This window comes from Oncorhynchus mykiss, chromosome 13 (assembly GCF_057628025.1).
Source record: "Oncorhynchus mykiss isolate SJ-2025 chromosome 13, ASM5762802v1, whole genome shotgun sequence".
In the NCBI taxonomy this organism is placed as follows: Eukaryota; Metazoa; Chordata; class Actinopteri; order Salmoniformes; family Salmonidae; genus Oncorhynchus; species Oncorhynchus mykiss.
The window spans coordinates 41,275,669-41,298,656 of NC_143034.1; the positions used below are offsets into that span (position 1 = coordinate 41,275,669).

Here is a 22,988-nt window from a genome sequence, read left to right on the forward strand (position 1 = left end):
GTGCCCTTCGGCTTGCAAGTCTCCCCCTTTTTCCTCCAAACATAATGATTGTCATTATGGCCAAACAGTTTTATTTTTGTTTCATCAGACCAGAGGACATTTCTCCAAAAAGTACAATATTTGTCCCCAGGTGCAGCTGCAAACCGTAGTCTGGCTTATTTATGGCAGTTTTGGAGCAGTGGCTTCTTCCTTGCTGAGCAGCCTTTCAGGTTATGTTGATATAGGACTCGTTTTACTGTGGATGTAGATAATTTTGTACCTGTTTCCTCCAGCATCTTCACAGGGTCCTGCTGTTGTTCTGGGATTGATTTGCACGTTTTGCATCAAAGTACGTTCCTCTCTAGGAGACAGAACGCGTCTCCTTCCTGAGCGGTATGACGGCTGTGGTCCCATGGTGTTTATACTTGCTTACTATTGCTTGTACAGATGAACGTGGTACCTTCAGGTGTTTGGAAATTGCTCCCAAGGATGAACCAGACTTGTGGAGGTCTACAAATGTTTCTCCAAACGATCTGTGATATCATTTCCCAGTGCATTATCAAAATGATGAACTATGTCCCGAGGGAATCAACGTTGGTCTGAAGCCAGCGCAAACACCATCGAGCTCCTCCAGTGGTATAGTCAGATGATCAGAGCAGAATTGATTACAATTGATTTGAAGGAAAGGACTTTGATCTCTAAAAGTGGAGCAATTATCCCAGTCTGTTCCTCATCCAGAAGTTCTCCGTGGAAATGACTCCCCCCCCCCCCCCCCCCCCCCCCCGACACAGATTTGAATTTATGAAGTTTCCTGACAAGAATAGAACGATGATGAACTGCTGGGAGCTGCTTCTCTGTAATTTTAAATGGTCCCAAACCACACTTTAGCTGATATATTAGATTAGCAAAGGTAGATATCTGGACACATGTAGATATCTGGACACATGCAATGGTCTGGTCCTGTTTTGTAACATTATCTACACACTGTCAAACATCTGTTAAAAGGGACATTTCACCCCAAAATCAAAGTTAGTCAGAACTCAAAAGTGGACTAATTGTCCCAGGCTGTTTTGTAACTAAAAAGTTGATAATTGATTGTGCGTTTAAAAAGGCTTAGTGTTGGTTTGTCTTTTAAATGAGCCATGTGTAAGGGGTGCGTACTGGCGGCAAAGAAGTCAGACGCAGGAGAGCAAAAACTGTGTTTCCAACGGCGCAGTTTAATAATAGAAACCCACCGGAAACCAGAACAATCAATAAATGGGTACAAAACCCGACGCACACCAGACATAACAAGCACTTACATCAAACAATACCGGACAAGGACATGGGGGGAACAGAGGGTTAAATACACAACATGTAATTGATGGAATTGAAACCAGATGTGTGGGAAGACAAGACAAAACAAATGGAAAATGAAAGATGGATCGGCGATGGCTAGAAGACCGGTGATGTTGACCGCCGAACGTCGCCGGAGGAAGTCGTGACACCATGGCAGTTCTGGAAGCACACCAGTAATCTCAATCTTTGTTGCAGAAACGTAAGAAGATCAACCTCCAGTTTCACAAAAATTTAACCACACACTCAATATTTATTGATGCTCATCAATGCTCATTAATGCTCATGAACACTGTAATTACAAGTTGATAAATGCCTTGATTACCCATCAGTGACATCGTAAATCAAATTACTTAAACTAAATGATGATTCATGTTTAGTTACTTAGAATCATTCTCCTGCCAATTTACATCACCATATTCTATTAACTAATCGATCCATGAGTCTGCCTTCAGCCCAGCACTTTGTCAGGAGCGTGTGTGTGTGTGAATGTGTGTGCGCGCGTGTGCATGTGAATGATCGTAGAGCTCTTTCATGGTTTGACAGGACCAATTAAGGAAACCCTTGGCTTTTATATGTCTAATCAATACAACTACCAAGTATAGGTAGCATTAGAGGCAAAAAAGAGTGGAAAGAGAGGGAGATAATGGAAATGAGGGGAAATGGTGACAGGAACAATTACAACAGACATTGAGTTGTGTATGTGTGATCTAAATCACCTCAACCTCCAAGCAGGGAGGACTAGGAGGAAAAGGACAATAATAGTCCAGAAAGGATTCAAGTCAAGACTCCAGTAGAGTGATGGATATAAATTGGAAAGAAAGAGGTGGAAAGATGTCATCTCCTGGACTCCCTCTCTTCCCCCCCAGTCTCGCAGGTCTCTTCTATAACATGTCCATCAACACATGTCCATTTGGCCTACAGCGATGCCTATAGTCTGTCTGTCTCTGTCTCTCTCCTCTCTCACACACACCCTCGCTCTCTGTATTTCCCCCTTGTTATATCGACACAGTCAGTAGAGTCAGTTCTCCAACCTTGTACACCACCACCGCCACCCTTCAACGACTCAGCCCAACTCTCCAGTCACTGCTCTGTTGCATTCCACCTCTACATCCTGCCCAGAAACACTGTCTGGCCCCAATCTGCTCAGGCTTTACAGAAGCTGTTTTGGGGCCCTTCCTTAGTCCCTCTGGTCCAAGCTAGAGTGATCGACTAGCACAGTACTAGTCACATTACCGTCGGTGTCCAATGGAGCTTACACCTGCTAGGAGACAAACAGTTGGGAGGGAAGAGCTGAGACAACTGATGGCCAAAGTCCTTGACTACCCTCCAATTGCTTCTCTCTTGGCTCAGTGTACTCGTCATTATGGATAACCCAAGCGTGGATGATAGAAGGGTACAGGCCAGTCTGAAGCTGGAGAACTTTGGCAGAAAGTTTGGCAGAACGTTTCCTTCATACATGGTGCTGTATCATCATTTCAAAGCTGTGATTATCTTCCCAGATAGGTTACATTGGTATTATCGTTACACACCGCTTTAGATGTTTCATCCCTTATATTAGTGTTTCACACCCCTAGATCGAGTCTGGAATTATACCGTTCAATTGGGTCCCCACTCCTGATCCTTCTTCACATATATCTCCTTTGTAGCTGGGTTTACTGATTGTAGGTGTTCAGTTCAGTTCAGTTCACTTTTTAACTGGGCTTCCCACTTTCTTCTTAGAGTTCCTAGAGCTCTTCAGACAGTGAAGATTGAACCCCATTCGTATTCACCAGATATATTCTCCCCTGTAACAAAGAATGTTCCTCAACGAATGGTAAACAGCATTCGCTATTCTGCGTTGCCATGCTTACTACATAGCCTGGCAGCTCGTCGATTAAGCCCACTTAAGACGTGCCGGAACACAACATACCCATCCCGTTTGAGGGGGCGAGAGAGAATGTTAAGCTTCTGGCGGGGGCTTACATGGGATTCAGCTAGATTTCGATTAATTATAGCTTAGAAGGTCGGCTGCGTTAATAGAGTGAGTCATCCAATACCAACGGGGGTTGCCGTGGCGGTCGGGAGGGCGGAAAGAGGGAATGAGATCACACTGAATAAGAATTGAAACTGTAGCAAAACACAGGCACTCCGACGTCCTTAAATGGCAATGTGTCAGCTGTAGGTGTTGATAATTGGAGTTTAAGCATGAATGATCTTTGGAATTACTGTGTATTGAAAATGAGTGCCGGAGCATCTCAAGGTGGTTTCCTTGGCAAGAGTTGAAGTTTGGATTTTGCGCTGGCCTTTACACTGTTTAAATTATAGTCAGGAGGGGGTACATGGCCTCTTCTTCAGGGTAGATATTGACTCTGTCGGGAAAATGCAGAATGCAGATGCAGACTTTAAATCCTTCCCTCTCTTTCCTTTCCAATTTAAGTCTAGCTCTCAGCTGGAGCTCTACTTTAACTGATGGAATTCCATTCTCCATTTTTATATTTATCCAGACGGTTGGAAGGAGAGGTGGCGACAGATGAGGGAGTATGTGAAGATTAGAAATTCCAGACTTGGAATTTACTGAACCTTCTAGACTCCATCTTGAGGAAGGAAGTTCTGGACCTGGGATCCCTGTCTCTGGAGAAAACGTCTACTCCTGAAATTGGAGTGTTCCCACTCCACCAAAACTCAGCATTCTATTGGGAGCTTTATTTGTGATATTAGTTGTTTACGATCGATACAGGGACTGATGGGTGTAAATGATTAGCCGTAGGGACGTTGCTGTGCTTGAGTTAGCCTGAGTTCCTTGTCACATTGGCGTGATACTGGACATTATAGCGACCTCATTTTCAAACAAAGCTAAAAGAAAGAGAAACTATTCAGAAGGCTTAGAAAAAGGTCACCATGACTGATTTTCAAAGTCAAAAAGATGAAAACTATCGTTTTTGTGGATCATTTCATCCATGACAAACATGTAATCTACTCCTCTCAGTTCAATGCTCTTTCCTTAATCTTTCCAAGAAAGCTTATTCCCAGGAACAGCAGTATGGCATTCTTAAACCTTCAGAGAAAGTGTACTATAGCTCAAAGTTCAGGGTAGAGTGAGGAAGAGGACCTTGCTCGGTGCAGGGCCAGCTACTCTCAGCTGCAGTGGGAATGATTGAATCCCACTGATAATACCTACTCAGCCTTAAAGATATTGACTTGAGGCCTTCCCCAATTCCCCCTACAACAGAACCCCACAATAGGGGCGATTCAGGTGGAAGAATGATATAATTCTGGAAGGTCCAGAGCAGGTGAGCAGAAATGTATTGTCAGCGGTTTGTTTCAGAAGACAATACATCCTTTGCTTTCTGCAGGGTATGTGTGTGTGTGTACTGTCTCATTCTCTTTCATGTATGTACTGTATGCCATATGTTCAGTACAACCCAACCTCCAACCCAGTTCAAAGATCGAACCTTGTGTATGCTTAATTACATCATGTATACTGTCAACCAACTATTGTGGTGCTCTTGGCAGACAGTCATGGTATAATGGTAGCGACAAAGAACTAATCTGTCGGACAGATGTATAGGTTATTCCGACGGTGTTCAGTGATACAGACTATGAAGGTTAAAATGTTGACGTCAATGATCAATAAATGCGTGAGAGAGTGTGTTAACTAGTGTTTGTATTACAAAACCAACTCCCACGGATCAAGAACAGGTCAGTATATGTAGACTACATAATGGTTGGAAATAACTACTTTAATACAGAACCCTTACAGCAAAAAAACATGACGTTTGAAAAATTCTGATAATCTCAAATATTTCTTATTTTGGGGCGGGGGGGGGGGGGTGTATAAAATGTCAAGAGTGTTATTGTTGAGATATCATGGCATCACACTTCTCTTGTTCAATTATAGTTATTGATTTCATACCTTTTCCAAACTTTTTATAATGATTCATCTAAGTCTATAAAAAAAAATGTTTTTATCCCGTTACTTCGCGTTTGTACAGATCTCCATCTTGAGAGCATAGCAGGAAGTATACAACATTGTATGGCCTTTAGGTCGTGCTTATGTTTGATATGTTTTGTGTTTTGTCTGTAGGATTCATGTGATGTAACATAATGTAACATATTGAGAGCATGGCATGCCACCTACTCTGTGTCAATCAACTTAAGAACAACCAATTAGACCTGTCATGGGGTATCAACATGATGCTTCCTTTCTTGCACTTTGTCAGGTAATATTACGATGGTTCATTAGGTGTCAGTAGAGCGTAGCTGACAGTCTTTATTTTTAGGTTAGCTTAAGATCTGACTGCTTTTGATGTGTTTTCGGCTGTCTCCAACACTCTGTCGCTTACTCCGTCGCAACCTTGTGAACACAGCAGAGAGTCTTTTAGAAGTCTGTGCCTTTGATTCTCTGTTTGTCTCTTGCTTACTTCTGGAGTCACGTTACCTCCACCGTGTGCATGTAGCATGTACACCTGACATAAAATAAAGACACCTCTCAGCCGTGGGTGTTTTCTTTTTTGTTGCTTCACTTTATTCCGGGAGACTTTGTTGTATTTTTTTGTATTATTTAGAGAATAAAAAAGGGGCAGCACTGTCAAGAGTTCCAATACTTATTTGGAAATGGGTCTGGCGTGCAACATTGCAACATTGTCAAAGATTGGATCGCCCTGTGTGGTTTTGCAGAATCTGAGTTTAAGGCTGCGGTTTATTTAATCCGCTTGTATGAAAGGAGAAATGGTGCATGTTTGCTTACTTTATAACATGGTTTTCAAATCTTTATTTCCGCAGACAATGTGTATAGAGAATGCCTTTCCAACGGGTCTTGGGCCGTGAAAGGCAACTACACCCAGTGTCAAGAGATTCTCAATGAGGTATGTACTGTATGTAGCATGGTTATTGGTGTATGGAAAGTTAACTGTTTAACTCGGAGAATACTGAGAATTTCTCTACAATGGATAGTAAAAGATATTCTTCCATTCTTCTTCTAAGGATACAAGCACTGCTGAAAATATATTTACTATCTATTTGCAGAGAAATTCTCAGTATCCCTCAAACCGAAACACGCACATGATGGGCTGGATAGGATCAGACACAGAGCAGCCCCCCTAAAGCATTGTGGGAGTTGTTTTTTTAACCAACTTTTCATTTTTACAACCACATCTAATTTTTTAAAATGTAAATGGCACCTTTTCTGTGATTTCACTTGTTTTTGAGAAACTTACCTCAAACAGCAAATCACTTCCTCACCCTCGTTGTGTAGTCTGGCATCCCGGAAAATACATGAGCAAAGGCTCCAAAAACAGCTCTCAATATTGTGACGCAGGTCATTAAGATGTTGGACACACAAAATGGTTTAATTCCAAACTTTATTGACAACGTTATATTCCCTTTTACTGCGATTCAAGCGATTCCTCTCCATCCATTCTACAAGTAACAGCCAAAATAAAGGAAACACTTGAGTAAATGAGGGGTACAAAAGTATATTGAAAGCAGGTGCTGCAATACAGGAAGTTCCAGACTCTTGTGGAATCTATGCCAAGGCACAATGAAGCTGTTCTGGCAGCTCTTGGTGGCCTAATGCCCTATTAAGACACTTTATGTTTATTTTATTATAAATGCCAGTTACGTGTAGTAGCAAGCTACACAGATAATGGAACAGCTCGAGTTGCACAAAAGGGAATATAACGTTGCGGTAATGTTCAGAATGACACAATTTCATGTGTACAACATCTAAACATCTGCATCACTATACTGAGAGATACTTTTCTAAAAGGACGTATGTGGGTGTTTTGGGAGAGTTTGTTCATGTTTTTTTTCAGGGGCCCCATACTACACAACGAGGATAAGGAATTGATTTGTTGTTTGGGGTAAGTTTCTCATAAACAAGTGAAATCAAAAAAAAAAAAGGTGTCTGGACCCCTTCTATAACATGTAATTTTCATAAAAAATATAGATTTGATTGAAAAAACAAGGCTTCTCCTGTAAGTACCTTGCTCAAGGGCACAACGGCAGTAGCACCTGCGATACTGACGCAAGCAACCCTCCGGTACCAGCTCACATCACACCAGATTTTTTTCCCGTCGGTCCTGGTATTCGAAGCGAGTGGCTACCCTCAGGCTACTGGCCCTCTTCTCGAATCTTGAGGCAACAGCTGCCAATAGAAACATTCTGTGGTACAACAGAAATCAAACCAGCACCACCATGTGCCCTTCCAGCACACATTCTCTTAACAAAATTACAGGACTGAATTTATAGAGTGGGTGTTCCAAGCTTCATCTCTCCAATTTGCTTTTCGTTGTCAATGAGCATCCTGTTGATGCTGGATGACTAAGCCGTCACAAGTGAATCCTTTAGGGCATACAGAGGTAACTGTATCCAAGATGGCGTAGCAGTGAAGACGTGTTTGTTTGTCCTCTCATGTACTTTTGTATTTTTCGTATTTTTTTGTATATATATTTCAATCTCTTTTCGATTTTTTATTCGATTATACCTTCCTGTAACCTGCCTCACCCAATGTGATACGGAATCGCTATTATTTTCGATTTTAGAACACATTCAAGAACCTCCAGAAGCTAACCAGCTGATTAGCTACAAGCTATTTAGTAATTGTTAGCCACTGCTAGCGGCTTTTACCTTCTGCACAGATACCAGCCCTGTTTTTAGCCTGGATAATACTCACTAGTCTACCTGTATCGGACTGTGTCTCCACAACAACGCCGGATTCCTGCCGTAATCCCTGGACCACTACTTCTCACAGCTCACAGCTAGCTTGCACTCATCGTGGCACCCAGTACCGAAGCTATCCGTGAGGCCCACCTCCTGGCCTTCGAACCCCATTCATACATGGCTAGAGCCCAATACTCCACCAGATCCTTGCTGTAAACTCTGGACCTTGGCACCGGATCACCGCTGCTACCGATTGGCTATAGTGGCTAACGCCACTGCCACGAAGCTAGCACCAGTTAGTTGTGAGCCAGGCGCATCTCCCGGCTAGCAAACTAAATTCTACAATACCTCTTTCCCCATCTGGCTTGGATTCTCTGTCGACACGGAACCCCACCGCACCACCATGACTGGTCTGCCGACGAATACTCCATCCGCTGTGCCTTCAACCGGCCTCCGTCGGAGCAGACGCTCCTACTAGCCCCGGGCTACTAACTTTAAACACTGTGTCGCTAGCGTGGTGGCGGCTTCCCTGTTCCATCTACTGCTGCCCCCTGGACACTATGATCACTTGGCTACATAGCTGATGCCTGCTGGACTGTCCATTAATCATGGTACTCCATTCTGTTTATTTATTTTTATCTGTCGGCCCCAGCCGCGAACTCAGGCTCTGTGTGTAGTTAATCCGACCCTCTCTGCCTAGTCATCACCATTTTACCTGCTGTTGTTGTGTTAGCTGATTAGCTGTTGTTGTCTCACCTGTTTTAGGTAGCTCTCCCAATCAACACCTGCGATTACTTTATGCCTCGCTGTATGTCTCTCTCAAATGTCAATATGCCTTGTATACTGTTGTTCAGGTTAGTTATCATTGTTTTAGTTTACAATGGAGCCCCTAGTTCCACTCTTCATACCTCTGATACCTCCTTTGTCCCAACTCCCACACATGCGGTGACCTCACCCATTACAACCAGCATGTCCTGAGATACAACCTCTCTTATCATCACCCAGTGCCTGGGCTTACCCCCCCAGCTCCCAGCTGTGCCCTGGACACCATTTGTGAATTGATCGCCCCCCATCTAGCTTCAGAGTTTGTTCTGTTAGGTGACCTAAACTGGGATATGCTTAACACTCTGGCAGTCCTACAATCTAAACTAGATGCCCTCAATCTCATACAAATCATCAAGGAACCCACCAGGTACAACCCTAAATCTGTAAACAAGGGCACCCTCATAGACGTTATCCTGACCAACTGCGAGCAGGCCTTTCTAATCGGCCTGGCACGGGTATCTCATCCTGTTAGTTGAGGATGCCTGGTCATTCTTTAAAAGTAAATTCCTCACCATCTTAGATAAGCATGCTCCATTCAAAAAATGCAGAACTAAGAACAGATATAGCCCTTGGTTCACTCCAGACCTGACTGCCCTCGACCAGCACAAAAACATCCTGTGGCGGACTGCAATAGCATCGAATAGTCCCCGCGATATGCAACTGTTCAGGGAAGTCAGGAACCAATACACGCAGTCAGTCAGGGAAGCAAAGGCCAGCTTTTTCAAGCAGAATTTTGCATCCTGTAGCTCTAACTCCAAAAAGTTCTGGGACACTGTAAAGTCCATGGTGAACAAGAGCACCTCCTCCCAGCTGCCCACTGCACTGAGGCTAGGCAACACGGTCACCACCGATAAATCCATGATAATCGAAAACTTCAACAAGCATCTCCAACCTCGGCCAACAGCTCCCCGCAGCTACTCGCCCAAGCCTCCTTTACCCAAATCCAGATAGCAGATGTTCTGAAAGAGCTGCAAAACCTGGACCCGTACAGCTGGGCTTGACAATCTGGACCCTGTATTTCTGAAACTATCCGCCGCCATTGTTGCAACCCCTATTACCAGCCTGTTCAACCTCTCTTTCATATCGTCTGAGATCCCCAAGGATTGGAAAGCTGCCGCGGTCATCCCCCTCTTCAAAGGGGGAGACACCCTGGACCCAAACTGTTACAGACCCATATCCATCCTGCCCTGCCTATCTAAGGTCTTCGAAAGCCAAGTCAACAAACAGATCACTGACCATCTCGAATCCCACCGTACCTTCTCCACTGTGCAATCTGGTTTCCGAGCCGGTCACGGGTGCACCTCAGCCACGCACAAGGTACCAAACGATATCATAACCGCCATCGATTAAAGACAGTACTGTGCAGCCGTCTTCATCGAGCTGGCCAAGGCTTTCGACTCTGTCAGTCACCATAATCTTATCGGCAGACTCAGTAGCCTCGGTTTATCTAATGACTGCCTTGCCTGGTTCACCAACTACTTTGCAGACAGATTTCAGTGTGTCAAATCGGAGGGCATGTTGTCCGGTCCTCTGGCAGTCTCTATGGCGGTGCCACAGGGTTCAATTCTCGGGCCGACTCTTTTCTCTGTATATATCAATGTTGTTGCTCTTGCTGCGGGTGATTCCCTGATCCACCTCTACGCAGAAGACACCATTCTGTATACTTCTGGCCCTTCCTTGGACACTGTGCTATCTAACCTCCAAACGAGCTTCAATGCCATTCATCACTCCTTTCATGGCCTCCAACTGCTCTTAAACGCTAGTAAAACTAAATGCATGCTTTTCAACCGTTCGCTGCCTGCACCCGCTCGCCCGACTAGCATCACCACCCTGGATGGTTCCGACCTAGAATATGTGGACATCTATAAGTGCCTAGGTGTCTGGCTAGACTGTAAACTCTCCTTCCAGACTCATATCAAACATCTCCAATCTAAAATCAAATCTAGAGTCGGCTTTCTATTTCGCAACAAAGCCTCCTTCACTCACGCCGCCAAACTTATCCTAGTAAAACTGACTATCCTACCGATCCTCGACTTCGGTGATGTCATCTACAAAATAGCTTCCAATACTCTACTCAGCAAACTGGATGCAGTTTATCACAGTTCCATCCGTTTTGTTACTAAAGCACCTTATACCACCCACCACTGCGACGTGTATGCTCTAGTCGGCTGGCCCTCGCTACATATTCGTCGCCAGACCCACTGGCTCCAGGTCATCTACAAGTCCATGTTAGGTAAAGCTCCGCCTTATCTCAGTTCACCAGTATCTCTACCGGCACATGACCATCTGACCATTTATCACTCCAGTGTTAATCTGCAAAATTTAAATTTTCCGCCTACCTCCTCATGCCTTTTGCACACAGTATATAGACTATTTTTTTCTTTTTACTGTGTTATTGACTTGTTTATTGTTTACTCCATGTGCAACTCTGTATTGTTGTCTGTTCACACTGCTATGCTTTATCTTGGCCAGGTCGCAGTTGTAAATGAGAACTTGTTCTCAACTAGCCTACCAGGTTAAATAAAGGTGAATTTAAAAAAAAAAATAATAATAATAATAATAATCTGTACTCCAATTTAAATATTTCGAAGAGGGCTCAGCTCAGTCATTCACAGCAGAAGCTACCAGTCATACAGAGTCATACCTTTATATCTCAGTCCTCAAGCCAACAGGGCTTTTACCTAAACACTTTTCTTCCGTCTTTGGGAGGAGAAGAGAGTGGAAGGGAGCTTGAGCTTAATGTATAGGCTTATTTGTAGCTTGTATTTAACTAGGCATAAGTGGTTGTTTACGTCGACCAGATCGTTATGGAGCGTAATGGAGGTGATCTGGTTGGAGGGAAGGAAAGGTAGCGTGAGGTAGTACTATATGCATAGTCTCCCAAGCATATACTGTACAGTAGCTCCAATCACTTGTTACACATACTGTACAGCGTGAGCTGAAAACACATTTTCTGTGAACATTAAGCTATTCCAATGCCCATACCGTTGATTGTAAACTGGTCAATTAGAATACCTTATTATAACTCTTACTGTACATTTTCATTTTTCTCTGAAATACTTTTTAACCACAAATTTGACCAGTGACCTTTTTGCCCTCCTTTCCGTTCCCTGAAAAAAACACCAACCTTCATTTGAATGAGTCGGAAAGCTGCAGTATATGAATCACTTACAGGACTATGAATCATGTAAAAACAAATTAGCTCCCTTCCCAAAACCAATGGCACAGATTGATTGAGATGGCCATTGGCAAGCAGGCAGCTGATAGCTAGCAGTATTGTGAACGGACGAACACGTGAGTCCTCTAAAGCTGGTGAGGACCCCCTTGCTACTGGGCAGACGGCTGCACACTGCCTGCTCTCCTCTCCCCACCATCTGTTTCCTCAGGGACATACACATGCAAATGAATAAGTCCACTCACACAGGGGAGCACGCTGTCGCCTCGGACGCCCACTGCTTTGTGGTTTGGCTCATCCAGATCCAAGCATCGGGAAGGTTGGTGCTGCGCGTTTACAAAATCAAACCTTGTGGTATAGGGGAAATTAAAAACAGTATGGGACTCAATGGCATGGTTATTCAAAGACTGACGACGGTGGCAAAGCAGTGCTATTTAAACAGTGTCACCTTGCAGACACAAAGGTCCGATGTACTTAATTAAAAGTAGTTCCAGTGACCTTTACTGATATTCAGAAAGTGTGCAATCCTTTAGGGCATAGCTTTTGCTTACAAATCTTTTTAACATCAAGTAGGGAAAAGGTTAGCTATATTACTCTTTCTTGGCATTCACTATATCTGACTACAGTGGTTATTTTGTTGGAGCTGTTTATGCCAGTAATTCACACATTTTTTGAGGTATGCAGTGACTGTTGAATTTGAACACTTAAGTCTTGGGTTTTATCACCGGTTGCATAAATAGTGGTAGACCAAACTTATATGACTAGGTTTTGTTGAGAAGGAATACAAGCCATCTGCTGCCAGTGTTGCTAGCATCAGCATTCAATATCACCTTTATGGAAAGACAGAATGCAGTGGAGCAAAGAAAAATCTGGCCTCATCTTAGAGCAGGAGAGTACAAAAGCAAGTTCATATTTTTTACCAGGAAGGTCTGTGTATTGAGCTGGCTCGTGTTGTAAATGATAATTTGCCCTTTCCACCTGTAGAACATTTTAATCCTCTTACAGCATAGTGGGCTACTGACAAGATGAGTCAACCACTTCTGTGTGGTTACAAAACGTTCAATTTGATCTCACAATTTGTTCCGTATACCAGCACAGCAGGAGGGGGCTGAGTAACTGCTTTCTAGGGCATCTTCCTGTCCGCAAAGCTTATAGCTGACGATAAACTATAATCTTCTCATTCCAATCACAAAGCTGCATTCCTTGAAATCCCAGCAACCCCTGAGTCTATTTTGGGTTTGCTCAGTTGGTAATGGTTGTTTAAGGAGGAATTGCTGTTGTCGCTAGAGTGCTTATTTCATTAAAATCATGTCTAGCTGTTGGTTTACGTTCTGTGGTAAGTCTCCTCCTGCCCAGGCTGGATGATTTGGGGTTATTTCCTCTTTAGTAGGCAGCCGAGTGAATGCTCCGCTCCTATGACTTTGCAGACTAAATCAGTGAGGAACAGATATGAGCTTTGACCCTGGAATACGTAGCTAGTTCACCCCTTTTAAGTTTCCTTTCCCTGGGCTAGGCTCCCTCTAGAAGAGAGGTCATGGGTTACGAGTCATGTTAAGGTTTCTTTTGTTTTAAAATAACTTGGCAGAAGCAGAGGTCCTATAGCCTATGCTTTTCATGAGATTACCATGATCATGGACTTGAATGATTTATGTAGTGTATCTGTTTATTCACTGCATGCGTTTGTAATAGAAAGAGGGAATTACTGTGAAATGTTTTTCATTCCAGTCCAGTGGCATATGTAGCAAGGATAATGAAGCCATGTCCTACAGACTTGACTACCCCAGTTTAAACGACCAATAGATGATTGCAAACAAACACCGGGAGAGTACATGCGCTTTTTAAAAACTTTTTTAACACACAACTGTACCGTTTTCATTCGCTATATACAGTACATATCTGTTCTGCTGTACTAAAACAACACCAGTCCCCATCCCATTCCACTGTGGCACATGAACTCTTAAACAAGAAAAAGCACTTTGTTACGGTAGGAAAAGGTCATTGTCACCAGAGCCCCAGAGGCAGGGGTTATAGAAATAGCCACATAGTCTATTTTCCCAGGTCAATCATGGCTGCTTGTCACTCCGTGATAATGCAGTTTCATGGTAGTGTAACCTGTACTGAGCAAGATCCACAGAAATGACCATAAATAAAATGCTTACTGGCCCAATGCTTTTTAGTTGTTGTATGTTTGAACTCCGGTTGAGAATAAGGCCCTCGGGGCTTCTGTGGATGGGCCAAAGACAAAGTATAACAAAAATCGCTCAAATGTGAAAACAAGTGCACGAAGAAACAAGGCAACAGTGAACATGTAATCCATAAATGAAACAGTGCCCCCCCCCCCCCGGGCAATTAGTGACAATTATTACAACATACAACAATGAAGCCATTATGGGATACTTGTTTCTCATGCGGAGATGCATGTAGAGTGGGGTCCGAAATTATTGATACCCTTGATAAAGACGTTAAAGTAGGTATGGGATCTTTTCTGGTCATGGATTCTCATTTTGATGCCATACCCAATACTGGTGTGCGTGGCCAAAGAGCTCTAAGTTCATGTCTATCATGTTTCAGGTAAGACCCAAATGCAGACAGTGTTGAAGTAACAATGTTTATTACAGCAACAGGGGCAGGCAAACGACAGATCAAGACAGGCAGAGGTCAGTAATCCAGAGTAGAGGCAAAGGCACAACATGGCAGACAGGCTCAGGTCAGGCAGAGGTCGGTTATCCAGAGTAGAGGCAAAGGTACAGGATAGCAGGCAGGCTCAGGGTCAGGTGCAGGCAGAGTGGTCAGGCAGGCAGGCGGGCTCAGTCAGGACAGGCAAGGGTCAAAACCAAGAGGGCGAGAAAAAGAGAAACTGGGGAAAAGCAGGCGCTAAGGCAAAAACGCTGGTTGACTTGACAAACAAGACGAACTGGAAACAGACAAACAGAGAACACAGGTATAAGTACCCAGGGGATAATGGGGAAGATGGGGGACACCTGGAGGGGGGTGGAGACAAGCACAAGGACAGGTGAAACAGATCAGGGCGTGACAATATAATCTGGCTAAAGCACCAGTTCCCATTCAAGTGCCAATACCGTTTAGCAAACTCAAGACGTCTGCATTTGTTGGATGAAATGAAAATAGAGCTCTTTGGCCATGCACACCTGTGGTGGGTTTGGCATCCAAATGAGAATGCATAAGCAGAAAATAACGCCATACCTACTGTAAAATATGGTGGTGGATCTTTGATGTTATGGGGCTATTTTGCTTCCACTGGTCCTGGGGCCCTTGTTAATGTCAACGGCATCATAAACTTTACCCAGTACCAGGATATTTTATCCTTAAATCTTGTTGCCTCTGCCAGGAGGCTGAAACTTGGCCTTCCAGCAAGACAATAACCCCAAGCACACAAAATCCACAAAGAAATTGTTAATTGGCCACAAAATCAACATTTTTCAATGGCCATCTCAGTCTCCGGACTTGGACTACATTGAAAACCTGTGGTTTGAATTGAAGAGGGCAGTCCATAAGCGCAGACGAAGGATATCAAGGATCTGGAAATATTCTTTATGGACGAATGGTCTGAGATCCCTCCCAATGTGTTCTCCAACTCATAAAACATTTTAGAAAAATGTTCTATGCTGTTATTCTCTCAAGGTAAGGTTTTGAAAGGTATTGAAAACAGGGGTGTCAATGATTTGCAGAAAATCTAATGGGCAAAGCTTATAGGTCGTTATGGGAAGCATGTTTCTCATCAGGGGGTGCATATATGTACAACATTTCATGCATGTAGCTTGGGCCAATCAGTGTAATTTTGTAAACGCATCATTCACCAGTGGTGCCTGCAATATCGTCTGCGACAAATGTACGGAGACAGATCCATAGTCGCCCCCCCCCCCTCCTATTTCCTCATGGGGACAACAACTGGCTCAGGCAAGTTATCTTGTTGAATTACATCTTTTAGGGGGATGCTGCTTTGCCAGGAAAGAGAAAGCGATGCCTCAGTACAGAGTACTATCACCATGTCTCGTTATGCTGAGGCAGACGAATGAGCAATGAGGGATTCGTTTCCGAGTAAAAAAATACATCCCTATGTCTGCCCTACATTCCAGAGTTATTGTTTTGTACAGAACACAAGGTACTCGTTGGTTCATTTGTGAATGACAAAGCTAGCTCCCCCCAGTTAGAGCACAGCACAGAGAGAGAGAGACACAGGCACAGATAGCAGACAGGAGAGTGTGCTGTAGATTAAGCAGTGTTGTAGCCTGAGCTATAACAGACTCCCCCACCTGCGAGATCAAAATAGCCCTGCATGAAACAGCTGCTAGGGTGAATATAACATTTTTCACAAAGGGTAGTGGGGAAGACAGTTGGGCACAGAGCGAATTAAACTGTGAGTGTAACTGCTACCTCTGTATCTTAGAACTAAAACATTAAAGGTGGGGAGAGGTTAATGTTTTGCACATACAGTACTGCGGATTGTTAGCCTACCCCACTAGAACTAGAGGGAAACTGCATGGATGTGTTTTAGTTTTTTTTCTCAAACCCACTTTTACTAATCATTACTGTATGTCCATGTACAGTTTCCAGGTGCTGGAATCTCCACTTGCAGATTTCAAGTCTATCAGTAAAATCTCAGCTCTAGAGATACTCTCGTGTACCAGCGGCACAAATGTTTTCTATAATCACAGATCATAGTCATCATCAGGAGTCATTATACAACAGACGTAGTCATTCTTATGAATATCAAAGTAATATAGTAGTTGATCTAAACCAGCGCTGCACCATTATAGGGTTAAGCAGAAGGAGAGTCAGGGGAGTCCGGAGAAATGAGACGAGGGCCCAGCCATCTCTACTGTTCACTGGGCTGGCGAGGCAGCCTGCTCCCTCTGTTTGGCTCTGCATGGCATACTGCTCCTCCATTCTCCCTGTCCTGTTTTATTGGCTCAGAGAGCTTTCACTGGCCTCCTTTAAGAGAGCAGGAGGAAATTGGTGACAGATTTGGCCGGCGGGAAGGCTGGCCTCTAAGAGTGGGAGGCGGCTGGGCACCGCCATCAAAAAGCATGTAATGTGTGTGTATGTGTGTGTGTGTGTGTGTGTGAAGCCTCCCCTTACCGTGCCCCTCCGCGGACCAGCTTTACTTGACAAAACATATGTGCCTTGTTCTTATCTATCAGGTTTCAGGGAGGTCAGACACACAACACAAGGCTCAAGCCTCCGATGTTTCAATAAACATTAACTATTGGACAAATACACAAACAACCTATCCTTACACACTGGCACATACACAATACACATGCATGTCCTGCTAAAGTGTGTAGATGGGTGGATAAATGGATACAAGCCTGTGTACTCCATCGTATGCTAGGACTATCCGGTCTGTCCCTATTGCCTAATTAAAGAGATAGAGGCCAGGGAGGACATCCACAGAAGCACTTTGGATCCCTCACTGACATCTGTTTCCCTCAGACCCAACAAGAATATGAATATTTCTAAGAAACTGTAGCCAGTAGGAGAGTTAGGATCAGCGTTACCATGAGTTACACCCTATGAAAATTATCCTTATGAACCTGATAGTTTTTTTATACTATGGGTTGGTATGGTGGGATGAGTGTTGTCCTGTTGAGTTACGGCTTGCCTTCAATGTGTTCGTTTGGAGGCTTCTTCGAATGCTGGTACTGCTCAGCCAGGAAAGAGAAAGACATGACCTCAGTGCTGAGTACTATCACCACGTGAGTGACCACGTCCTGAGACCACCTTTGCTTGCTTTCCACCATTGACCTCTTGTGTCCGATGACTACTCAAGCCATGAACTTCCTCTTGGACCTTCCATCTCATGAATGACGTGGTTGTTTCCCAAATGGATTGTCTTTTTTGTGTTGCTTTTGTCACGCCTGTTGTAAGAACTGGACCAAGGTGCAGAGTGACGAGCGTACATGTTCTCTATATTAGAAAAATACGCCAAACAAAACCATAAACACTACAAAACAAACCGTGAAGATTAAGGCTAGGTGCCATAAACAAAGTCAACTTCCCACAAAGACAGGTGGGAAAAGGACTACCTAAGTATGGTTCTCAATCGGAGACAACGATAGACAGGTGTCCCTGATTGAGAACCCTACCCGGCCAAAACATAGAAATACAAATTATAGAACGTAGAATACCCACCCCAAATCACACCCTGACCAAACCAAATAGAGATATAAAAAGGATCTCTAAGGTCAGGGCGTGACTGCTTTAAAGCACTTGGAGATGTTTTATGTAATGAATAGCACTATAAAAGTTGTTTAGTTTGTGAATGACAAAGCTAGTTCCACCCAGTTAAAGCACAGCACAGCGAGAGAGACAGAGACAAAGGCAGAGATGGGAGACAAGAGAGAATAGATTAAGAGTCTCTAGGAGAGTCTTGGCAGTGTTTTTGCCTGAGGTAAAACAGACTCCCGCATTTGCGAGAGAGCCCTTGATCTCGCAAAAGTTGCTAGGATGTATTGCATTTTTTGGGGGCATGAGTTGGTGGGATTAGTGTGTTAGTGTATGTTTGTGCATGCTTGCGTATGTGTACAGCGTGTTCGAAAAGTTTTCAAACCCCTTTACTTTTTCCACATTTTGTTACGTTACAGTCTTATTCTAAAATTGATTAAATGTTTTTTCCCCCTCAATCTACGCACAGTAACCCATAATGACAGAGCAAAAACAGGGTATTCAGGCCCTTTACTCAGTAATTTGTTGAAGCGCATTTGGTAGCCATTACAGCCTCAAGTCTTCTTGCATATGACGATACAAGCTTGGCCCACCTGTATTTAGGGGAATTTCTCCCATTCTTCTCTGCAGATCCTCTCAAGCTCTGTCAGGTTGGATGGGGAGCGTCACTGCACAGCTATTTTTAGGTCTCTCCAGAGATGTTCGATCGGGTTCAAGCCCGGGCCACTCAGGACATTCAGAGACTTGTCCCGAAGCCACTCCTGCATTGTATTGGCTGTGTGCTTAGGGTCGTTGTCCTATTGGAAGGTGAACCTTAGCCTTAGTCTGAGGTCCTGAGCACTCTGGAGCAGGTTTTCATCAAGGATCTCTCTGTACTTTGCTCCGTTCATCTTTCCCTCGATCCTGACTAGTCTCCCGGTCCCTGCTGCTGAAAAACATCCCCATAGCATGATTATGCTCTGACATGCACTGTTGTCATGTATACTCCCTCTCCAGCCTCTAGGTCATCAGGCTGCTGATTATCCCACACACCTGTCACCATTGTCTCGCGCACCTGCGCCTCATGACACTCACTTGGACTCCATCACCTCCTTGATTATCTTCCCTATATCTTTCACTCCCCTTGGTTCTTTCCTCAGATGTTATTGACTCTGTTTTCATGTCGGTGCGTTGTTTGTATTTCGTGTTCATTGTTTGTTTCATTTATTAAAACACTCACTCCCTGAACTTGCTTCCCGACTCTCAGAGCACTCGTTACAGAATAACACCTCACCTAAAGGAAGCATCATGGAGTGTTTTAAAAAAAAATGTATTGTGTCAGGGTAATGACGTCGGGTCTGGGAACTGCTTCAGGCTTTCATGCCTCAACCAGATCGTCAGGCTCCCCTGCCTCAGCCGGCTCGTCGGGCTTTCATGCCTCAGCCAGATCGCCAGGCTCCCCAGCTTCAGCCGGCTCGTCGGGCTTTCATGCCTCAGCCGGATCGCCAGGCTCCCCTGCTTCCACCAGCTCGCCAGGTTCTCATGCCTCAGCCGGATCGCCAGGCCCCCCTGCCTCAACCAATCTGTCAGGTTCCCGCGCCCCAGCTGACTCGACAGGTTCCCGTGCCTCAGCTGGCATGACAGGTTCTCGCACATCAGCAGGGGTGACCGGTCCGCTCCTGATCCCCGGGTTCGTCCCCTTTGTCGGTGTCCTGCGGCTGGAGCCGCGCGTCAGGGAGGGGGTACTGTCACGTATACTCCCTCTCCGGCCTCTAGGTCATCAGGCTGCTGATTATCCCGCACACCTGTTACCATCGTCAAGCGCACCTACGCCTCATGACACTCACCTGGACTCCTTCGCCTCCTTGATTATCTTCTCTATATCTGTCACTCCCCTTGGTTCTTTCCTCAGGTGTTATTGACTCTGTTTTCATGTTGGTGCGTTGTTTGTATTTCGTGTTCATTGTTTGTTTTATTTATTAAAACACTCACTCGCTGAACTTGCTTCCCGGCTCTCAGCGCACTCGTTACAACTGTCAACTGTGGAACCGTATATAGACAGGTGTGTGCCGCTCCAAATCATGTCGAAACAGTTAAATTTACTACAGGTGGAATCCAATCCTTTTGTAGAAACATCTCAAGGATCATCAATGGAAACAGAATGCACATGAGCTCAATTTCAAGTCTCATAGCAAAGAGTCTGAATACTTATGTAAATAAGGTATTTCTGTTTTTTATTTTTAATACATTTGCCCAAAATTCTAAACCTGTTTTCACTTTGTCACTATGGGGTATTGTGTGTCGATCGATGACGGAAAACGTTTATTTAATCTAAGGCTGTACCATAACAGACTGTGGTAAAAGGTGTGTGACCTGAGGTGGCTACAGATTGTTTCATGTTTTCCCCATCTGACTCATCAAGGCGTAGGTTTGTAATCTGCCAGTGGTAATCTATCAAAGTCACAGATTAGATTGTGGGATTACAGAGGAGATAATCCCATCAGGATGATCCGGATGGATGAAGATTCACATTTGTCTCTGGAGGGGGGGGGGGGGGGGGGGGGGGGGGTTTGGAGTTTGATCTTTGTTTCTTTGTCTGTTAGTAGAGGTCTTAGAGGGGAGAAAAACAGGGAGATAACGGGAAGAGGAACATGTTAAAAGAGACACAACTAGAAGGTGCGCTCTGTGATGAAGTCATGAGAACAGGTACAGAACAACATGTCCAGAAAGAAGACAGGGAGGAACTGTAGAGAAGGAGGACATAAGACAGTTGAGAGACAGTTGCCCCAGAGGTGTTAACTGTACGGGAATGTGGTCGAATCTGAAACTCACATGGGTAACCACAATTTGTGCCACAATAAAGCTTCAAAATCAAAAGACTCGTCAGTTATCAAGAACACACTGCAGGCAGGGCAGCGGTCTGCTCCCCGCCGTCGTTTCTAAATGACTTGTAATTTGCTGCTCCCACGTCGTACAGAGCAGCAACTGCTGTGGAAGGCCGGGATTACAATACTCAAGTATATTCAGTTTCACCCTTGATTTCACATCCATTGAAGGAACACAAAAGTCTTCTGTTAAATTGGGGTGTGCTAAGTAGACCATTTAAATGCTGTAAAGTAAAAGATGTGATTTCAAGTACCAGTGACATATCATTTCCCTGTTTGATGTCAATGAAAATGACTAAATTACCAGCATGTGATATTTGATATCACAACAGAGATCGTCTTGTCCCCTGTGAAATGCCATCTGGTTTGGGTTATATGGGTCTTTTCCACAGATGAGGGTGAACTCATATAATCCAGAGTCGACTCAAACCTCTGCACTTTGACTCTGTCTATCTATTCAACACCAGACTGTTCTAACAGTGCATAATACATGCAGACATATTAAACCATTTTAATAGATGAAATTCAACTATGTTACTTTTATAGATCCGTTGCAAAGTCTGCTGTACATGATGACCTCATGAGTGAAGGCTGTAATGCATGAACTATTGACATGTGTATGGACCACATCATCAAATGTAATTTTATTTGTCACATGCGCCAAGTACAGGTGTAGACTTTACTGTGAAAAGCTTACATACGAGCCCTTTCCCAATCAATGCAGATATCAAAAGTGAGAAACATTTCCTAAATAACAAAAAGGAAATATTAACACAATAAAATAATTATAACGAGTCTATATACAAGGAGTGCAGGTACCGAGTCAGGGGTACGTGCAGAGGTACGAGGTAGTTTAGGTATTTTAGGTTATATATACATGTAGGTAGGGGTAAAAGTGACTAGGCAATCGGGATAGATAATGAACAGAGTAGCAGCAGCGTGTGTGTGTGTGTGTGTGTGTGTGTGTGTGTGTGTGTGTGTGTGTGTGTATAGAGTCCGGTGAGTGTGCAGAGAGCCAGTGCAAGAGAGTCAGTGCAAAAAAAAGGGTCTCAATGCAAATAGTCTGGATAGCCATTTGATTAACTGTTCAGTAGTCTTATGGCTTGGGGGTAAAAAGCTATTCAGGAGCCTTTTGGTCCCAGACTTGTCACTCCGGTACCACTTCCCGTGCGGTAGCAGAGAGAACAGCTTATGACGTGGGTGGCTGGAGTCTTAGAACATTTTTAGGTCCTTCCTCGGACACTGCCTTGTACAGAGGACCTGGATGGCAAAGAGCTCGGCCCCATGATGTACCGGGCCATACGCACTAACCTCTGAGGCGACTTATAGTCAAATGCCAAGCAATTGCCATAACACAATTTATAGATGATGCGTTTTGCACTGTTTTAAACAGTAGGCAATAGCAATACGAAGGTGCACGATATCTCCCATGAAGTTATTAGCTATCTTTTAACTTTGACAATGACGTACACTGCCAAGTATAGAATTGTGTGTCCATACTATTGTTTGCATATTACTGTAGTTTTTTTGTGTGGTATTATCTGGCTTTTTTTGTCTCCTTTCTGCAGAAAAAGAGCAAGCTGCACTACCACATAGCGGTGATCATAAACTACATGGGACATTGTATCTCTCTGGCAGCCCTGCTGGTGGCCTTCATCCTCTTTATGAGGCTGAGGTGAGTAGCACTGTGCTCCTTCTGTCATTCCTCCATCATGTCAACACATCATATAACAGAAACAGATAACAACACGACACCCGCCTGTCATGTTCCTTCACCATGTCAACAAATCATATAACAGAAACAGATAACAACACGAAACCCGCCTGTCACGTTCCTCCACCATGTCAACACATCATATAACAGAAACAGATAACAACACGACACCCGCCTGTCATGTTCCTTCACCATGTCAACACATCATATAACAGATAACAACACGACACCCGCCTGTCACGTTCCTCCACCATGTCAACACATCATA

General features: G+C 44.1%; 1 protein-coding gene across 4 annotated transcripts in view; it reads left to right on the forward strand.

Moving 5' to 3' along the window:
• Positions 1–22,988, forward strand: part of LOC110486134 (corticotropin-releasing hormone receptor 1) — a 202,282-nt gene that overhangs the window by 127,800 nt on the left and 51,494 nt on the right. For 3 of the 4 annotated variants that reach the window (XM_090196203.1, XM_090196204.1, XM_036940770.2), the window contains exons 5-6: positions 6,079–6,161; positions 22,575–22,681. In XM_090196203.1, the coding sequence (XP_090052329.1) occupies positions 6,079–6,161; positions 22,575–22,681 (190 nt within the window). The remainder of the gene's footprint in view (positions 1–6,078; positions 6,162–22,574; positions 22,682–22,988) is intronic. The other variant, XM_090196205.1, reaches the window with a different exon arrangement.